The sequence below is a fragment of the Pollachius pollachius genome (genome assembly GCF_949987615.1).
Source record: "Pollachius pollachius genome assembly, chromosome: 8".
In the NCBI taxonomy this organism is placed as follows: Eukaryota; Metazoa; Chordata; class Actinopteri; order Gadiformes; family Gadidae; genus Pollachius; species Pollachius pollachius.
In genome coordinates, this window is record NC_136941.1 from 5,398,019 (window position 1) to 5,414,304 (window position 16,286).

At 45.5% G+C, this 16,286-nt stretch overlaps 2 protein-coding genes across 3 annotated transcripts in view; one reads left to right on the top strand and one right to left on the bottom strand.

Moving 5' to 3' along the window:
- Nucleotides 1–88: 88 nt before the first annotated feature.
- Nucleotides 89–11,968, bottom strand: gss (glutathione synthetase). The gene is made up of 13 exons (XM_079742096.1): nt 11,880–11,968; nt 11,453–11,594; nt 10,112–10,257; nt 8,990–9,065; nt 8,071–8,210; nt 6,717–6,833; nt 6,370–6,450; nt 6,050–6,115; nt 5,891–5,960; nt 3,842–4,036; nt 2,811–2,892; nt 2,263–2,452; nt 89–1,427 (listed from the first exon to the last, which is right to left on the bottom strand). The coding sequence occupies exons 2-13, from the start codon at nt 11,582–11,584 to the stop codon at nt 1,304–1,306; spliced, it is 1,419 nt and encodes a 472-aa protein (XP_079598222.1). The 5' UTR covers nt 11,585–11,594; nt 11,880–11,968; the 3' UTR covers nt 89–1,303.
- Nucleotides 11,969–12,080: 112 nt separating this feature from the next.
- Nucleotides 12,081–16,286, top strand: part of LOC307079665 (U8 snoRNA-decapping enzyme) — a 4,996-nt gene continuing 790 nt past the window's right edge. The window contains exons 1-5 of one of the 2 annotated variants that reach the window (XM_079742122.1): nt 12,081–12,336; nt 13,674–13,884; nt 14,685–14,725; nt 15,201–15,444; nt 15,950–16,286. The exon at nt 15,950–16,286 is cut by the window's right edge and continues 790 nt beyond it. In XM_079742122.1, coding sequence (XP_079598248.1) covers nt 13,690–13,884; nt 14,685–14,725; nt 15,201–15,444; nt 15,950–16,192 — 723 coding nt within the window. In that variant the 5' untranslated portion in view covers nt 12,081–12,336; nt 13,674–13,689 and the 3' untranslated portion in view covers nt 16,193–16,286. The remainder of the gene's footprint in view (nt 12,337–13,673; nt 13,885–14,684; nt 14,726–15,200; nt 15,445–15,949) is intronic. The other variant, XM_079742123.1, reaches the window with a different exon arrangement.

Here is a 16,286-nt window from a genome sequence, read left to right on the forward strand (position 1 = left end):
AACCACTTCTAACCCACGCACCTAACTGATGCACCACACTTCAGAGGATGACTACGACATGGTTTGATCAGAACAGGTGTATTTTATTATGAAGGAAAAGCAGATCATGGGAAATAGACATGACTATGTCAGGTTAATTGTAGTCTGAGGTGCGATGCGTATTCATAGCAATCCGTAGAGTTTAGTTGTTGACATTTGGTTGAACTGTGTGGCTCAGTTCGTCGTTACACATCTGAATCTGTCACCACCAAATCTCTTCTTGGGGATTATTCAAGTACCCCTCCATCCATCCATCCATTTTATAATATATAACATTTCTGTAGCCTGATATTTTTAAAATCCATAATTTATTTGTTAACAATCAACATTTAACAAAATCCAAATGTCGGTATAAAACAAAGATTAGATGAATGTATAATATAATCACTGATTAAGGCTAGAGATCACACTGGATTCTGGTCCTGTTATTGTAGACCTGCCTGTGCTCCACTTCACCTAGGGGGCTGCCACACTCCACCTAGAATACTTTAATAGTGTTCCTCCAGACAAAGGATCCAGGGTGGGGCTGTACGAAGACCGGTTTGTTGTACAGGTTTGTGGATCATGGTTCATGGCCTGGTGCTCCATGTTGCCATCTAGGAGAACTCTCCCTGAGTGTGTGGTGGAGACGGCTGGTTGAACCTGCACAGCCTCACCCAGCCCCAGAGTCCAATCAGACCCGGCCAGGTGAGGCTGCTTAAACCAGCCGTCATCCACCGCTATGTTGTGATAAAATCCTCTAAACGTTGATATCATAATATCTAAAAAGGCATGATTACCACCTTACAACGTGTCTCCAAGCAGAAGAAGAATAGATCTTATTCAAGAGGCGGGCCCTTTAGTTAGCGGGGCAGGGAAACTTTCTAGAATGTTTGAGGAAACCATGACAACTCATTGCATTCTTTTTCAGTTCTGCATTCTATTTGCCCAGCCCCATAGTGGTTAGCCTATACAGCCTTTTCTTCACCTCTTCACGCAATTCATATAATTTTCCTGAATTATTTGCACACACATATATAAAAAATATACGCTCTTACACCCAAATGGGCACAACCATCACCAACTTATTACTTGGTATCAAACTGCTTGCTCGGCGTAATATTGGATAAAAAACGTGAAACATGAAAACACGTACAGCATCACATCTCCAACCCCCGAGCAGTACAACCCCATGGGTGTGCATGGGTCCCTCTTTGCGGACCTCCCGATGGCCTTCATGCGAGTGTTCAGCCGACCACCACCAGGGGTCAGTGTCCTGCATCTCTCAGACCAGCAGGGGGTTGTCCAGCACGGCCACGCCCGCAGCCACGCCCCCATCGGCGTGCTCCGAGCTCTTGGTCCTCAGCAGGTGGCCGACGCACTCGTTCATGACCATGTCCGTACCCTGCCTGCAAACACACCGGGGGAGAGGTCAGCGAGGGGGGCGGGGCCACCAGCGGTGCTCAAAGGGGCGTGGTGAACAAGCGAGCAGCGGCCAGTTACACGATACAGCCGGGCGATACGACCACCCATGAGAATTGGGTGTACATTTTGAAATACTGAAGTCGGAAATTTGATACTTGGTAGGTGGACCGAGGTAACTATTTTTCCAATTGTACTGCAGATGGAATGTGGGATTTTATACTCGAAATGGAGAAATTTACGATAATAGAAAAGTGGAATAAAGGACAGTAGGCTAGTTGTTTCCTAATGAGTCAGTAGAATAATGACAGAAGTTGTTTCCTAATTAGACAGTAGAATAATGACAGTAGATTCCTAATAAGTTAGTAGAATAACAACGGTAGTTGTTTCCTAATGAGTCAGTAGAATAATGACAGAAGTTGTTTCCTAATTAGACAGTACAATAATGACAGTAGATTCCTAATAAGTTAGTAGAATAACAACGGTAGTTGTTTCCTAATGAGTCAGTAGAATAATGACAGAAGTTGTTTCCTAATTAGACAGTAGAATAATGACAGTAGATTCCTAATTAGTTAGTAGAATAACAACGGTAGTTGTTCCCTATTTAGTCAGTAGAATAATGACAGTAGTTGTCACCCAATTAGTAGAATAACGATGATAGTTTCTTAATTAGTCAGTAGAATAATTACAGTAGTTTCCTAATTAGTAATACGTTTATAATTATAATAAGACCAGCAGTCGTTCCATAATAAGTCAATAACAAGGACATGATTGAGTGGACCCCCCTGAGGTGAATCAGCTGGAGGACCCTCCACCACATACCTGACGTAGACGCCGAACACCCCCAGCTCACTGAGGCACTGGCTGGGCTGCAGGGGGGCGCCCCGCCGCAGCAGGTAGTTGACGGAGGCCCGGGCCTGCACCTTGTCCATCAGGATGTAGGCCGTGCGTTTGCTGGAGCCCCGGGCGTCCTCCAGGACCCGGCAGATCTCAGACCCATAGATGTTGTTCCCTGGAGCGGACACAGAACAGGCTTCAAGCGGCCGGAGGAGGGTCGGCGGTGGAATGGAAACAGAGGTCCTTTAGATTAAGACTATTTTATATTGCAATGACTTCTACGTGATTCCACGAGTGCCGATTCCAACTGTTTTGAGACACTTCATTTTTTGCACCATTTTAATCCATCCTATGCTTGATTTGTACTTGCGTCTGTTTGTTATTTTGCTTCTTATTGTGGTTATCCTCATGGGTTTAACACACATATTAATTAAAATTGTACCACCAAACAGCGCGGGAAAACATAATCTAAAAATACTTAAAAGATATTTTGAAAATGCTGAACAACATTGATTTGGAGCAGGCTGGGGTACCTCCTCCTTCGCGCTGAGGCTTCAGGACAAACTGCTCTGGGTTGGCCATCGCCATGGCCACCGTCTTGTCCCCTTCTAGGCCCTGTGCAAAAATACCACCTTAAATAGAATCCCGCCAGTGAGACAAACAGACACAGTCCTGCCTCCGACAGGAGTCACACTGGGCCAGCTGGCTTCAAAAATATGGATTCAAAAAGAGAGGGTACAAAGAAGTCAGTGTGATACGTGGAGAAACGCCGCCAAGAGTTCAACAGATGCGGTCGTTCACGTGGTGTTGTTGCCCGACTGCATGCAGGGTGTATTGGGGGCGTGTGGGAATACTGAAGCTAACTTTGTCTAACTTTTGGCCCAATATGGCGTTATGATTAGGATGGCCATTTTGTTTTTACTACACCTGGAATTGAAGGGTCGTAACTTGAAAGTATTTCTTTAAACATTGGAGGGGGGGGTAAATTGCTCTGGTTCTCAATTTTTGAGGTGAATATTTGGCAGTTTAAAACGCACTTAAGACTCACTCACATTCTTAAAGCCGCGTCAGTCGACATTATCTGGATCTAAAGACTACGGTGGGGGTGTTTAACAGGATGTGACGCTTTTTTTTTTTCACATTTTCTTTTTTTTTTTACTACACAGGGGCATTGATCTCCCCTCAAAGATCCCCCGAGGCTGATCACAATGGCACGCCCAATAACAACAACGCGGGATAAGGATCGCAACAAACCACTCCAATCCATTATAATGCTGTAATAATAATTATAATAAGAATTGGAGGCACGGTTTAAACATCCCGCTAGAGTGTTTTCCCTAGGTTTGTATTTAAATATCAGCGGAGCTGTGCTGTAACTAAAAAAGTTGAATTGAACTAAAGAGATTTCAAATGAATCCAAATGAAAAAGAGGGTAGATGAATATCCGGTGACAGTACGAAATGGCGGCGATAAAGAACAGTGGCGTTGAGATATCGTCTCTTTGAGAAATTCAAAAATCCCCTTTTGTTCTTCTGACAACAAAAGCCCCCCCCCCCAACCTCACCTGGTCCAGGGTGTAGAGGCCGGCGAAGGTGGCCCTGATCTGCTGCACCACCTGGGGCTGCTCGGGGAAGAAGCGCTCCAGGACCCCCGGCCGGGCCAGCACCTGCTGGACCTTCTTCGTCCCGGCCAGGTGGGTGGCGATGTCGGGACACTTGATGGCCCGGGAGCGCTCCATCAGCAGGCGGGTCGCCCAGCTCTGACGGGGACAAGACAAACAATCGCCATGGTTACAAAAACACGAGGACAGCGAGGAACGCTGGGAAAAGTCTCAACGTGAAAAATTGAGCGGCCAGAAACGAAACCACCACACAACGGTGTTCCCTCTACTCTAACTAACAGCTGTGCAGCTGTGTGATGCAAATTAGCGTAACTCGGCCGGAAACAAAAGAGAGAATTACTGGCTGGCCACTACAGCCGATAACTACAGACATGTCCTGGCTATTTAAAAGCCAGTATACATTTTTACACTTTGTGACTTAAGGTATGTCGTCACTTCCTGTTTAACACCCCCTCCGTAGTCTGTAGATCCAGAGAATGTCGACTGACGTGGCTTGAAGAATGTTAGTGAGGCTTAATTGCGATTTAAACTGCCAAATATTTGCCTTCAAAAGGAGAACCAAAACCTTTCCACCCCCATCCTCCAAAACAATGCTTTCAGGTTACGACCCTTCAAATCCCCATCAATAAACCGAGTGTGTCACAACACTTAATCAGCAGGTTTTAGGCTCACATCAGGGAACAAGACGTCATGCATACACTAGTGTGTATGTAACCCAGTCCTCTAGTGCAAATCAAAAGGGAAAGTGGTGTCCTCAAAGGCTAACCCCAGACCACAGAGTGACCTCAGACACAAAAACAGCTCACAGCTTCATTATTACTACTCCAGTCGTATCACACATCATCTTTCCTTTTTAAACCCTTTTTGAACCTTCACCAGAGCATTGAACTAATACCTAGGGGTGATAAATCCTGTGAGCAGTTGAAGTGCAGCATCCCCCATGCAGAAACACAAAGGTGGGGCTGTGTCCAAGTGTTTGATGAATGAATATGAAAGCTTCGCATTGTTGAAGCCTGAATTCCTACAGCTGCACATGATAAACATGTGACTCTGTAGCCCAATGGTATTGGCTTTCGGAATTAAGGTGAAATATTTATTGCTTCAAATTGAATTTTACATTACATTATCGGACAATTATTACTTTATTCATCCTCCGCCATCTTCAGCCAAACAGTTGTGTTGTATAAATAAGGTCTGCAATATTATATTTATTATTTTACTTTCCAATGCTTCTTTTTTTTTTACATGCATCTTTAAAATGAGTAGTCTAACATGTTTGTCCTTTTAAATGTTTTAAATTGTGATTCATGATGATGTAAAGCACTATGAATAGCCAGGTATTGGAAGGGCGCTGCTTCAAAATAAACAGAACATATTATTATCTAAATCCAGATCAAACAGGAACCAGTGTGTGAAGCACAGTAACTATACGAGGGGATAGGAGTCAAACTAATTGCTCCATAGCGAGATCCATCTCTCCAGTGTTAACATAAGGGGCCTCCAGGTCGAACCAACCTGGTTCCGTTTCAGAATCCGTATACGGTCAAATGTTGTTTGCATTCGACTTCAGTCAGTTGTGCATAGTTAGTTACACTGGAGATCCTGTTTTCCTGACATGGCGTTGACTTAAGACATCATTCAACACAGAGAAAGAGGGAGACAGAGAAACAGACAGACGGACAGGAAGAGTGAGAGCAACAGACTGAAACCATGAAGATGTAAAGTGGTAATGGGAAGTTTTGTGTGAAATATGTATTTATCATTTTATTTTCCATCACTAAATCATCATTCCCCTATGTAGACAGTCCCCAACCCAAATCAGCCTGCTCCCATCTTAATATGGAAATACTCTGCGTTCCAGAGACACCAACATATCCTCCTCCTCTTCCTGAACAACCATGTAAGACCGATCCACTCAGACTCTCAGTATGTACGATGTGAACCGAGTAGGACTGTGAGAACATCCCTTCCATCAATTAACTGAGTGATTACCTGTTCTGTGGGGTAGTTCTGAGGCATGTAGCCATTCCTGAAGTACACCACCGCCACCTCCTGGCCATCGCTGGAATTACAATCAAAAATGCTTTTCAGCCCCAACTGTATTGATTATTTTGTATTGACAGTTTAGTATTCACGCAGAACTAGTCTTACACAAAGAGCCGCTTGTCCGAGCCAAGGGAAACGTCTTCAAATTTTCTTCTTATAGTTGGGATATCTCTAGGAAAAAAAAAAAGTCACGTTTATTCTAGTAGTGCTACTTCAAACCATAGCCCATAATTGACGGATCCAATGGAAAGATAAAGAACCGATGAGCTTCAATCATTTCCTGTTATGGTTTCTTCCTGTTCATATGGAGGCCTTTGAACGACACTCTTCTTCACCTTTTATAAGAACTACAGCATCCAGCATGTCTTTTGTAGTCAGGAAACACTGATGAATAGAGTGATGCTATTGGACTTTGGAGGCCTTACCTGCTCCACAGTTCATTCTCAACGCATCGATGGTCCATGATGTTCCTCTGGACATCTTCCACTAGGAACATGACCACTGCCCTGCAGGAAGAGGTGATACGCTCGTCAAAGCATGAACAAGATGAAGACAACGCATTGTTTTGCTTGAACACAAACAAACGCACACAAGTGCCATTGCAGCAAGACACACGCACGCACAACGCACATGTCATTACCGCAAGACGCACAAACGCACGCACAACACACGTGTCATCGCAGCAAGATGGAGACCAATATGTGATAAAAAGAACATTACGGTCCCATTGTCTGTCTATAAGGGAAGGGTTTGGCCAGTGTGTATACAGTACCTCTCTACTCCGTAGAGCTCCCAGGCTTTAGCCAGCCCCCTGGCCAAGCCTGCGGCCGGGTTGTTGTCAAGGATACGGTGGCTGAGATCCGGGAGGCCAGCCACTTTGAGCACATGTCTGGAGAGGAAAAGGAGGAAGACCAGCCTTGATTCTTCATCACAGCACGATCATCCAATACATACGTCAACATGCATTGGAATTGTACAGGCGGTTGTTTTCGTAGCAATACCACAGCATTTGCATGATGCCTGCCGTTGCTATTGAGTTAGTGGAAGGGAAACATTGACAAAAGCATCCAAATCACAGCCAAAGTAATCCACAATCACGTCAAAATAAAATACAAATGCAATTCCTTCAACCGCCAGATTTTGGTTGTTGTGGAAACTTGTGGAAAGGGGCCGGCATGACAACCAATAATATGTGGTGCCATGTTTCCATCCCTCATCACATGAACCCTCCAGATGACTCCCAGAGCTGCAAGGAGAGTTGTGTCATACATTCCTTGTGATTTGTTCAATGCATATTACGGGTTACGGTTGACGCACGATGACTAAAAAAGTACAGAGTCACTAAAAGTCAGCGATTTCATTCCATTTTTCCCGGCCTCACTTGTAAGTTGCTTTGGATAAGAGTATCTCCTTACTGTCGCGTTGTTAACATCAATGCAGATAGGGGGCGCCCATGTGCAAGACAATACCGAGAGGGATACGGAGTGTGCTACAGAAACCCTGAGAGGTTGACAATAATATCCAATACTTCTGGCTCTAGGAAGAAGCCTTGCATGAAGCCTAGCATTCTCCAAATCATTAGCATGAAGTAGTGCTTTTGAGAACACTGCGGTGACCGGTAACACCGTAGATTCGGTTTTTTTCAAGTTTAAGAGGGAATACTTCTGCTGTACATCACTTTGAGATGATTTTTCAAAACATCCAGTCAGTTATTGAACAGATGCTAGGCTGTACAGCTACGAGCTAGGCTTGGTAGCGCCGCCCATTCTGCTGGCGACTTGTATTCGCCCTTCAAAAGGGTATGGAGAGGAGCAATACATTTCTTTATGCTTCCGATTCGCTTTTAGCGGGAGCCGATCACCAAGCTGGCTTTTCACCCTGGCGCGCTGTTGGCTGAATAACACAGGGGACGACGGGGAAGCGACGGTAAGCAGCCAATGGCGTACAGAGTAATTTGAACTCTGTACTCTGTACTACTTGAGGCCCATTGATCACGCCTCTTGGGCTGAAGGAAATGACAGCAGCCTCCCCAGACCAACGTTTAATCTACGATTGAGCTTGGTCGGGCAAATGCCAGGCTATCTACGAGCTAGCACGGAGCGAACGCCTAGACGACGTCAGCTTACCGGTGCAGGTCAGGCGTGTGCGACGCCAGTCCGCCGAAGCTGGCCGCGATGGTGTTGATCTCTATCTGTTTCAGGGCAGTGGGCTCCCCCTCCTGCTGGTCCAGCATGTAGTCTGAGCGGTTCAGCCCCAGCACGACGGACTGGGAGGGCAGAGACACGGGATTACACTCTGATTCCTGCGTCTGTTCACACTGCTTCCTAGAAGCTTGGCTGTGATACACTTATTCGTAGCGACTCCGATTTTGATTGAGCGCTCGCTTTGGACGGAAGAGTCTATGAAATGACCAAATGTAGATGTGTTCACATTGTTTAACTGTGCTCGTCTCCAGTCATATTACTCACCTAATAAACATCAACATTCAAATGTGAACTCTAGCTTATACGCTACAAGCGATTCTTCAACATTCAACCAATAATATGACGTTGCATCTTAGACTCCCCGTCTCTAGGTAACTAGGGGCCCTTGTACTGGTAACTAGGGGCCCTTGTACTGGTAACTAGGGGCATTTGTACTGTCAGCCAGGGGGCCTTGTCTCCTGCCAACTAAGGGGCCCCTTGTGGCTCCTGGAAAGGGATTGTGTATTCATGATTTTTTTTGCGTTCTTGTAAGATATTGGTCAATTATTGTGGGACTCGTTAGATATTACAATTAGGTTATGAATGATTTTTTATTAAATACATTTTTTTTATCAAATATATATTTTTATCAATCATCATTGATCTGCATCCTTAATTCCTGCCTTTCCACCTTGGTGGGGAAGTTATATAATAAAATGCACACAGGTTTGAGTGAATCATCCCCTGTGTGCGACCGCATCACTGGCACAGCAGGGGAATTTGCATAACTCGCCGTAAGGCTTTGACCCTACAAACCAATCATGGTGATAGGCTGGGGACGGGTGTCAGTCCACGAGCATACCTGTGACCTCCCTTCTTTTGTCGTCTGCCGATAAATGCTAAACAGCCTCCCGGTGAAGTCATCTGATTCCGCGGTGCTACAAACAAACAAACAAACAATCCTTCTGTTACATTCAAGCAAGGAAGTGTCAAGTCCACACAGGAGATGAGACCAGAGGGTCGCAGGCCTTACGGTTGTCTTGGTGATACTTAGTAAACAATGTGAATACATCTTCTGAACAGTGGGTTAGTAGGAACTTTAGCCAAGATTAGGGAGCTCTGATTCGAGTGCAATTCGTTATAAATGCAAGCGCCAGTCATCAGTTATCGGTGGGTGAAATGATCTGTGTAAATAAATGTTCTTGCAGACTTCCCCTGACTCTGTATGAGACCCTTTAGACTTTAGACTTCGGACCTCGAGACTTGAGATGTTTGCGGCTCGATTCTGACCAATCAGGGCATTGCTTAGGTTAATGATTCTTTGACTCCATCTTGCGTGACAACCACAGGTCCGTGATGCAGCAGTTCTCAGCAGTGGAGAAACGCAGGGGATGGAGGGAGCAAGGGGACTTTTTTGGGGGCTATTCTTTCTTTCTCTCTTTGCTGTTTCCCCCCTCCCCCTCTCTCTCTTACACCTCTCAAACCTGTGTTCGAGTTGTCCACTAGTCCAACGACCAGCTAGACGGGATAAGTGGAGAAACCAAAAATAATGAAACAGTTGGTCGAAAGCCGAAAACGGTGCACCGAAAGCGGCTTTTGCTGTTTTTCATTCATTTGAAAAATAATTACCATTGAATAAACTAAACATTTCAATGACTTTTATAAAAAAAAAAATGTTTTGCTCTTCAAAGAATAAAGTATAAAATTGCAGCAGACATTATAGCAAGAATATATAAGAAAAATATAACTTTAAATAAATACGACTAAATAGTACAACTATTTAGTACAACTAAATATTTTGATTTGGCCATTTTTGAGCCGCCCTAAAATAGGCCTTAAAATAACTGCTGAAAGAAATTAATGTGTATTGACTCTGTATGCTCACAAATAAAATGGAAAAAAAAGATTATTACAATTCTTTGCCCTTTTCGGCCGAAAATATCCGCTGCATTCCTTGAAATGAGGTTCTGGACCGCAGCCCTACCTGGCCAGAGCCTCCTCCAGGAACTGGGAATCCTGGCTGATCTTGTCCACTAGCAGGTTGTACTGGGTCTGAACCGCCAGCGCCTGCTGGAACACATCTCTGGGTACGGCAGTCGGGAACAGCGTGAACGGAGCGTAGGTCACCAACTGTTGAGCATGTACACAGTCCCAGGTTATTACAGTGCGTGCCTGTACTAGTACTTCTTGTACTATGATGAATGAAAGAATGGATTTATGCATCACACACGCACAATCTAGCAGATTCTTTGATCCAAAGTGACAGCCGTTGTGTTTCTTTAGATGCACGTTGTGGAGCAACAGGTATGCGGTAGTGCCAGGGCTGTAACGTTTCCTCCCCTTTGATCTCAATTTGTCAACTTTACTCGCTTTACCAGTTCCAAAACCCCCTCCCTCTTACTCATATATGTTTCAGGTCATGGGCCTTGGCCCCAGGCAGGTCTTTGCTGTTTAAATATGGCGGTAAATTTGACACACCGCAGCAAAGGGTTGAAGCAGTCAGCGCGGCGTCTATGTGTGTATTTCGATGCACAGGGGAGCAGACCCACAATCAGTGTTAGGAAAGACATCCGTGTTTAATGCCTGTGAAACGGCTCTGTATAGTACTCCCTCAGTCGCAATCAAATCCTGTAGGACCAACATAACTAACGTCCCATTCTAACCTGGTCAATGTGTATGATGATGACAGAGAGTATGTGGTTTTATTCTCTCTTTCAGCAGATCTTACCAGCTCATGGAAATAGAATGGCCTGGCTGCAACCCAAGCATGACTCAGCATAAACACACACTAGCTGTGACACCCATGATGCTCTATCCTAACTCTCATAAGCTCCTCTTTGGAGCTGTTCAATCAGTGGATTCAGCTCAATCATGCCAAATTGGGAACAATAACCATGTCATGAAAAGTAAAAAGTTTGTCAGCATTTGGAAAGGAAGTATCAAATTCCTTCCTGGAATGTGTTGTTTTTCATACGGTGCAACCGTTCATTTAAGTGAATTAATTCCAACCGCAATGACTCCAACCAACCTTTTAAGTTAACTCAAATATTTTCTTAGAATTAACGTCTAGATAACAAGGGAAATCCTCAAGGCAACAGAAAATAAAGCAATTTTTTGGTATAAAAATGTGTGATTCAGAAAACACTGTTACTCAAAGCGACCTCCAATGAATTCCATGTGGATTATTATGGAGCAGGTGAGGGGATGCATCCTGCTCATCGGTTTATACGGCTGTGGATTGGGATCGAAGCCAGTACTATTGGAACTTCAACTTGTCTTGCAGGTCGGGAACCGAACACATCCACTGCTGCAGTCCGAGACCTACCTCTGAGGAGTTGGGCTCCTCTTTGGTCCGCATTAAGACACCATTGAGAAGAGCGGTGTCTTTTGCCACCTCTGCCAAGTCTTGGAGGAGCCGAGTATCCGACAGTATCGCCTCGGGTATGCCCTGCTCCATGGTGATCTACCTGGGAAAGTGTTCACAACAACTGAACATCATATATATCATCTAACATCATATAACAACTCACTTCTTCCTACATACAGCTGGAACCGCTGTCAACATGGAACTGTACTTCAATTCAGCACGACGTTATTTGTACGAGGCTATCCATCTAATATCTTCCGCTAAGTAAGATAATGTTTCCTGTAGACGACTGTTTCAATTTCACAATACGAAACAAAGGGCTTGTTATGCCTCAGCTATAAGATAACGGATGTATGCAATAACCGGTGAGTATAATAGCTCTTACCTGGGGAAGGCGTAGGTAGAATTCCCTAATAAAGACCAGCGTACTCCTCGACAACAGCTCAACATTCTCGCAGATGCATTGCGCATGGTCAAGCGAAGAACCAACCGGCCAATAGGGGGGCTTCTGGCAGGAGCCAATCCCGTTGCGTCTGACCTTCCTGCTCCTCGCCAGCTCTCCAGACTGTCAGGCAGAATAAATCACCGTACCGTAGCGTATATATACGGCAAGCAGTGTAATAACCTCTAAAACTATAGTCAATTAAATTCGATTATTTCTTGTTCAAAAGCTCAGAAATGAAGCATGAGAAACGTGATCGTTGACGGAATTGCGTTAACCGCTGTCAGCCAGGGGATGGTGCTAAAGAGGTCCGTTTATATGGTGTGACTGACAGCCGACCCGTGGTTGTCCCGTATACCCCGGTACTTCCTGTGTTTATTCCGACTTCCCCCTCTGACAGGTAAAGCACTGGACATTACGGTTAGCGAGATGTAGTGGTATGCACATGGGAGATGGTTCACTGGGTTGATATATTATATTGTAGGAGTCGACGCGAACTAAAGGAACCGGGCTACTTGTATTTCAGAGCCACTGAAGACATGCGTGTATAAATCATTTTTCACTGTTAAAGCGGAACTCCCCCACCCACTTCCGCATCGCGGCCCCGCCCCCCTCGTCATGCCTTCGCACAGCTCAAAGGGCGCTTGCACATAGAACACAATGTAACAGTATTGTTGTGAATTATGTCTGTAGTTTCAGCCACAATATTGTGGTTTACCAGACCCTAGTCCTCCTCTGAGTAGGATATATATCGGACTCTGTTCTGTTTTACACATGCAATTTGCACAACAGTATTAACAAATTAAGTTAAAACCTAAAATAATCACTTGCATTAAAGGAAATAATATTATTTAAGACGTTTGTATTTACCAGGGACCATCAAAATAGGCAATTTAAGGTCAGTATAGAAATCGGTGGCCGAGAATTCTGAGACTAACGTTATCTTGGACGTTATTAATATTCCGACATGTTGTATAGGACTCCTATCGCTGCACTACATTCCATGTATTTGTCCTCAGTCTTTGATTTACGGATGTTTTGCTCTCCTAAATGCCGGTAGCCCCTCATCACAGAGTGCAGCTGTAGGAGCCTCGGTAACTCACTCCCAGGTCCTACTCTGAGCTGTCAGTACCCTTAGTCATAAGTCCACCTTGAGGGCAGTTCCTAGCAGTCACTCTGAGAGGCAGGATAGCTACGGGCTCAGGTGGGAGAGAAATAAGAGAGAAGAGACGGGGGGAGAGACAGAGATAAGGGAGTGAGACTAAGGGAACAAGATAGTGCTAAAAATATATGTTGTGTGATGTTTGTAGTAGAATACATGGGATATAAACAACAGAGTATGTTTGTTGCCATATCATATGCATTTGTTAGAGAGATATTACTAAAACTATATACTGTGTGTAACATATGTGGATTAATGCATAGGATATAATCAGCAATGTATGTTTGTACTCATCTTATATGTGTTTATAAGAGACACAGTACCAAAAAATATACGCTGTGATTGAAATGTGTAGAAGAATACGTTGGATATAAACAACAGTGTATGTTTGTACCCACATTATATGCATTTGTAGGAGAGATATTGCAAAAAAGATATGTTATACTCGAAATTTGTAGAAGAATACATATTGCATAAATAATAGTATAGGTTTGTACCCATATTATATGTATTTGTAAGGGAGATAGTGCAAAAAAAGATACGCTATAGTGTATAATCAACAGTCCCTGCCTCAGCCCATATAGATTCTCCATGCCTGCCTGTGTGAGCCCCATTCCCCCGGCCAATGCTTTGTGTCCTGGCGTCCGCTGTCAGATGGCGAGCGGACACCTGTCCAGAGCGGAGGCGTTGACACGCGAGGGCGTCAGGCACGCCTGCCACGTGATGCTCTACTGCGACACCCGGACCAAGCTGTTCCAGAGAACGCCCATCGGACACATAGTTCTGGTGAGGGTAGCTAGCGATAGGGGGCGGGGGTTAAGGGTAGCTCTGTGTGCAATGGACAACCCAAACAACCACACATCCGAACTCTTGAAACACACACGCGCGTGTGTGTTTCAAGAGTTCGGATGTGTGGTTGTTTGGGTTGTCCATTACACGGTTGCCGACGGCTACACTGTTGGTTGGGCATTAAAGACAAGGAGACCTGCGCAAACACATCCCCACACACACGCATGCACATTTCTGTCAGTTTAAGAGATTCCAGAGGGGGATTGTGTTAAAAAAAAAAAAAACACGGACGCACACACACACACACACACACACATGCACGTACCTGCGAGCGTGAGTGTGTTTATGTCCGCGTGCATGTTCGTGTGTGCGTTTGTGTTTTGGCTGTATCCTTTTGTGTGTGGGTGTGTGTGTCATCAGTGGTGGTGAGTGTGTGTGTTTGTTTCAGTGTGTGTGTCTTGGATACAACAGTGTGTGTGGTGTGTGTGTGTGTGCACATGCTTGTGTGTTTCGAATGCGTTTGTGTGTGTGTGTGTGTGTGTGTGTGTGTGTGTGTGTGTGTGTGTGTGTGTTTTGGCTGCTTCCTTTTATGTGTGGGTGTGTGTTTGTCATCAGTGGTGCTGTGTGTGTGTCTGTTTCAGTGTGTGTGTCTTGGCTACATCGGTGTGTGTGTGTGCTTGTGTGCATGGTTGTGTGTTTTGGATGCATTTGTGTGTGTTTGTGTGTGTTTGAATATGTGTGTTTGTGTGTGTGTTTTGGCTGTATCAGTGTGTGACTCCTTTCATTGCTTGCTACAGATGCAGATGCGTTTTGACGGTCTGTTGGGTTTTCCTGGCGGGTGAGTAAATCACAACATCTCTCTCTCTCTCTCTCTCTCTCTCTCTCTCTCTCTAACACACCCCATGTCTCTCTCTCATCGTCTCTCTCCATGTTGCTCTTGTTGTCTGCATCTCTTCTCTCTTTCTCTCCCTCTCAGCATGTCTTTGACAGACAGACATCTCCCTGTATATCCGTCAGCCTGTCTGTCTGCCAGCCTCTGTTGTTAGCTAATCCTTAATTACCCTTTGAATGTTTTTTAAAAGGTAATGATAATATATCAAATATATGACGTTATATATGATTATACATATATTCATCCAAAAAATGATTCCGTTAATTAAAACATGATAATATCAGTCACGACTAAATAATTCCAATATATAAATAAATATAATAATAATAAATAGAAATGTGTCTTTTGACCTTGATCCCTTCCATAGAACAATGTCACTAATTTATTCAGCTGGTCGCCCCCCCCCCCCCCCCCCCCCCAGACTGGTGGACCCGCTCGATGAGAGCCTGGAGGCGGGGCTTAGCAGGGAGGTGATGGAGGAGACGGGCGTGGCCCTTGCTTTTTCCGAGGAGGATCACATGGCGTCCTGCTTTGCTCCGACCACCTCCGGCCCGTCCTCGACCCCCCCCCTTATAACGCACTTCTATGTGAAGAAGATGGAGGAGGATCAGATCAGAGCCATGGAGATAGCGGGCCCCTCGAGGGCCGCGGACCACGGCCTGGAGGTAGTCACTGTGTGTGTGTGTGTGTGTGTGTGTGTGTTTATGTATTAGCATACAGACGATTATTTACTCTGTCTCTCCTCCCTCTCTCCTAGATCTATAAGTGATGTCCCTCTCTCTCTCGCTCTCTCTCGCTCTCACTCGCTCTCACTCGCTCTCTCTCTCTCTTGCTCTCGCTCGCTCTCTCTCTCGCTCTCGCTCTCTCTCTCTCTCGCTCTCGCTCGCTCTCTCTCTCGCTCTCTCTCTCTCGCTCTCTCTCTCACCTAGATGTATTTGTGATGTCTCTATCTTTCCATCTATCTCTCTCTCTCTCTCGCTCTTCCTCCCTCTCTCTCTCTCTCTCTCTCTCTTCCTCCCTCTCTCTCTCTCGCTCTCTCCTAGATGTATTCGTGATGTCTCTCTCTCTCTCTCTCCTAGATGTATTCGTGATGTCTCTCTCCCTCCCCCTCTCTCTCTTCTAGATGTATTCGTGATGTCTCTCTCCTCTCTCTCGCTCTCTCGCCCACAGGTCCTGGGCGTGGTCCGCGTCCCGCTGTACTTCTTGAGCGACGGCGGCGGTCTCCCCAGCTTCCTGTCACATGGTTTCGCGGGGAACGCGCGCGCCCAGCTGCTGGACGCTCTGAGGCGCCGCCACCTGGTCGCCCCCGACGACCTGGGCCGCGCCCTTGCCTCGGCCGCCCAGGTGACCGCACGCACGGCCGCCGGCCTGCTGGACGCACTCGCTGAGGATGCACTGCAGAGCTCCTCATAGACACTCGCACAGTGGACACGCACACAAACGCACACACTGTTCACATACACACTGTACACACATACACACACTGTACACACTGTACACACACACT

Bases quoted from the DNA above. Each gene is read 5' to 3' on its own strand.
- gss (XM_079742096.1), bottom strand. From the start codon at position 11,584: ATGGAGCAGGGCATACCCGAGGCGATACTGTCGGATACTCGGCTCCTC. The intron at 10,258-11,452 runs GTAGGTCTCGGA...CATGCTCAACAG, and splicing joins AGGAGCCCAACTCCTCAGAG to TTGGTGACCTACGCTCCGTT. The intron at 6,116-6,369 runs GTAAGGCCTCCA...TTTTTTTCCTAG, and splicing joins GAGAATGAACTGTGGAGCAG to AGATATCCCAACTATAAGAA.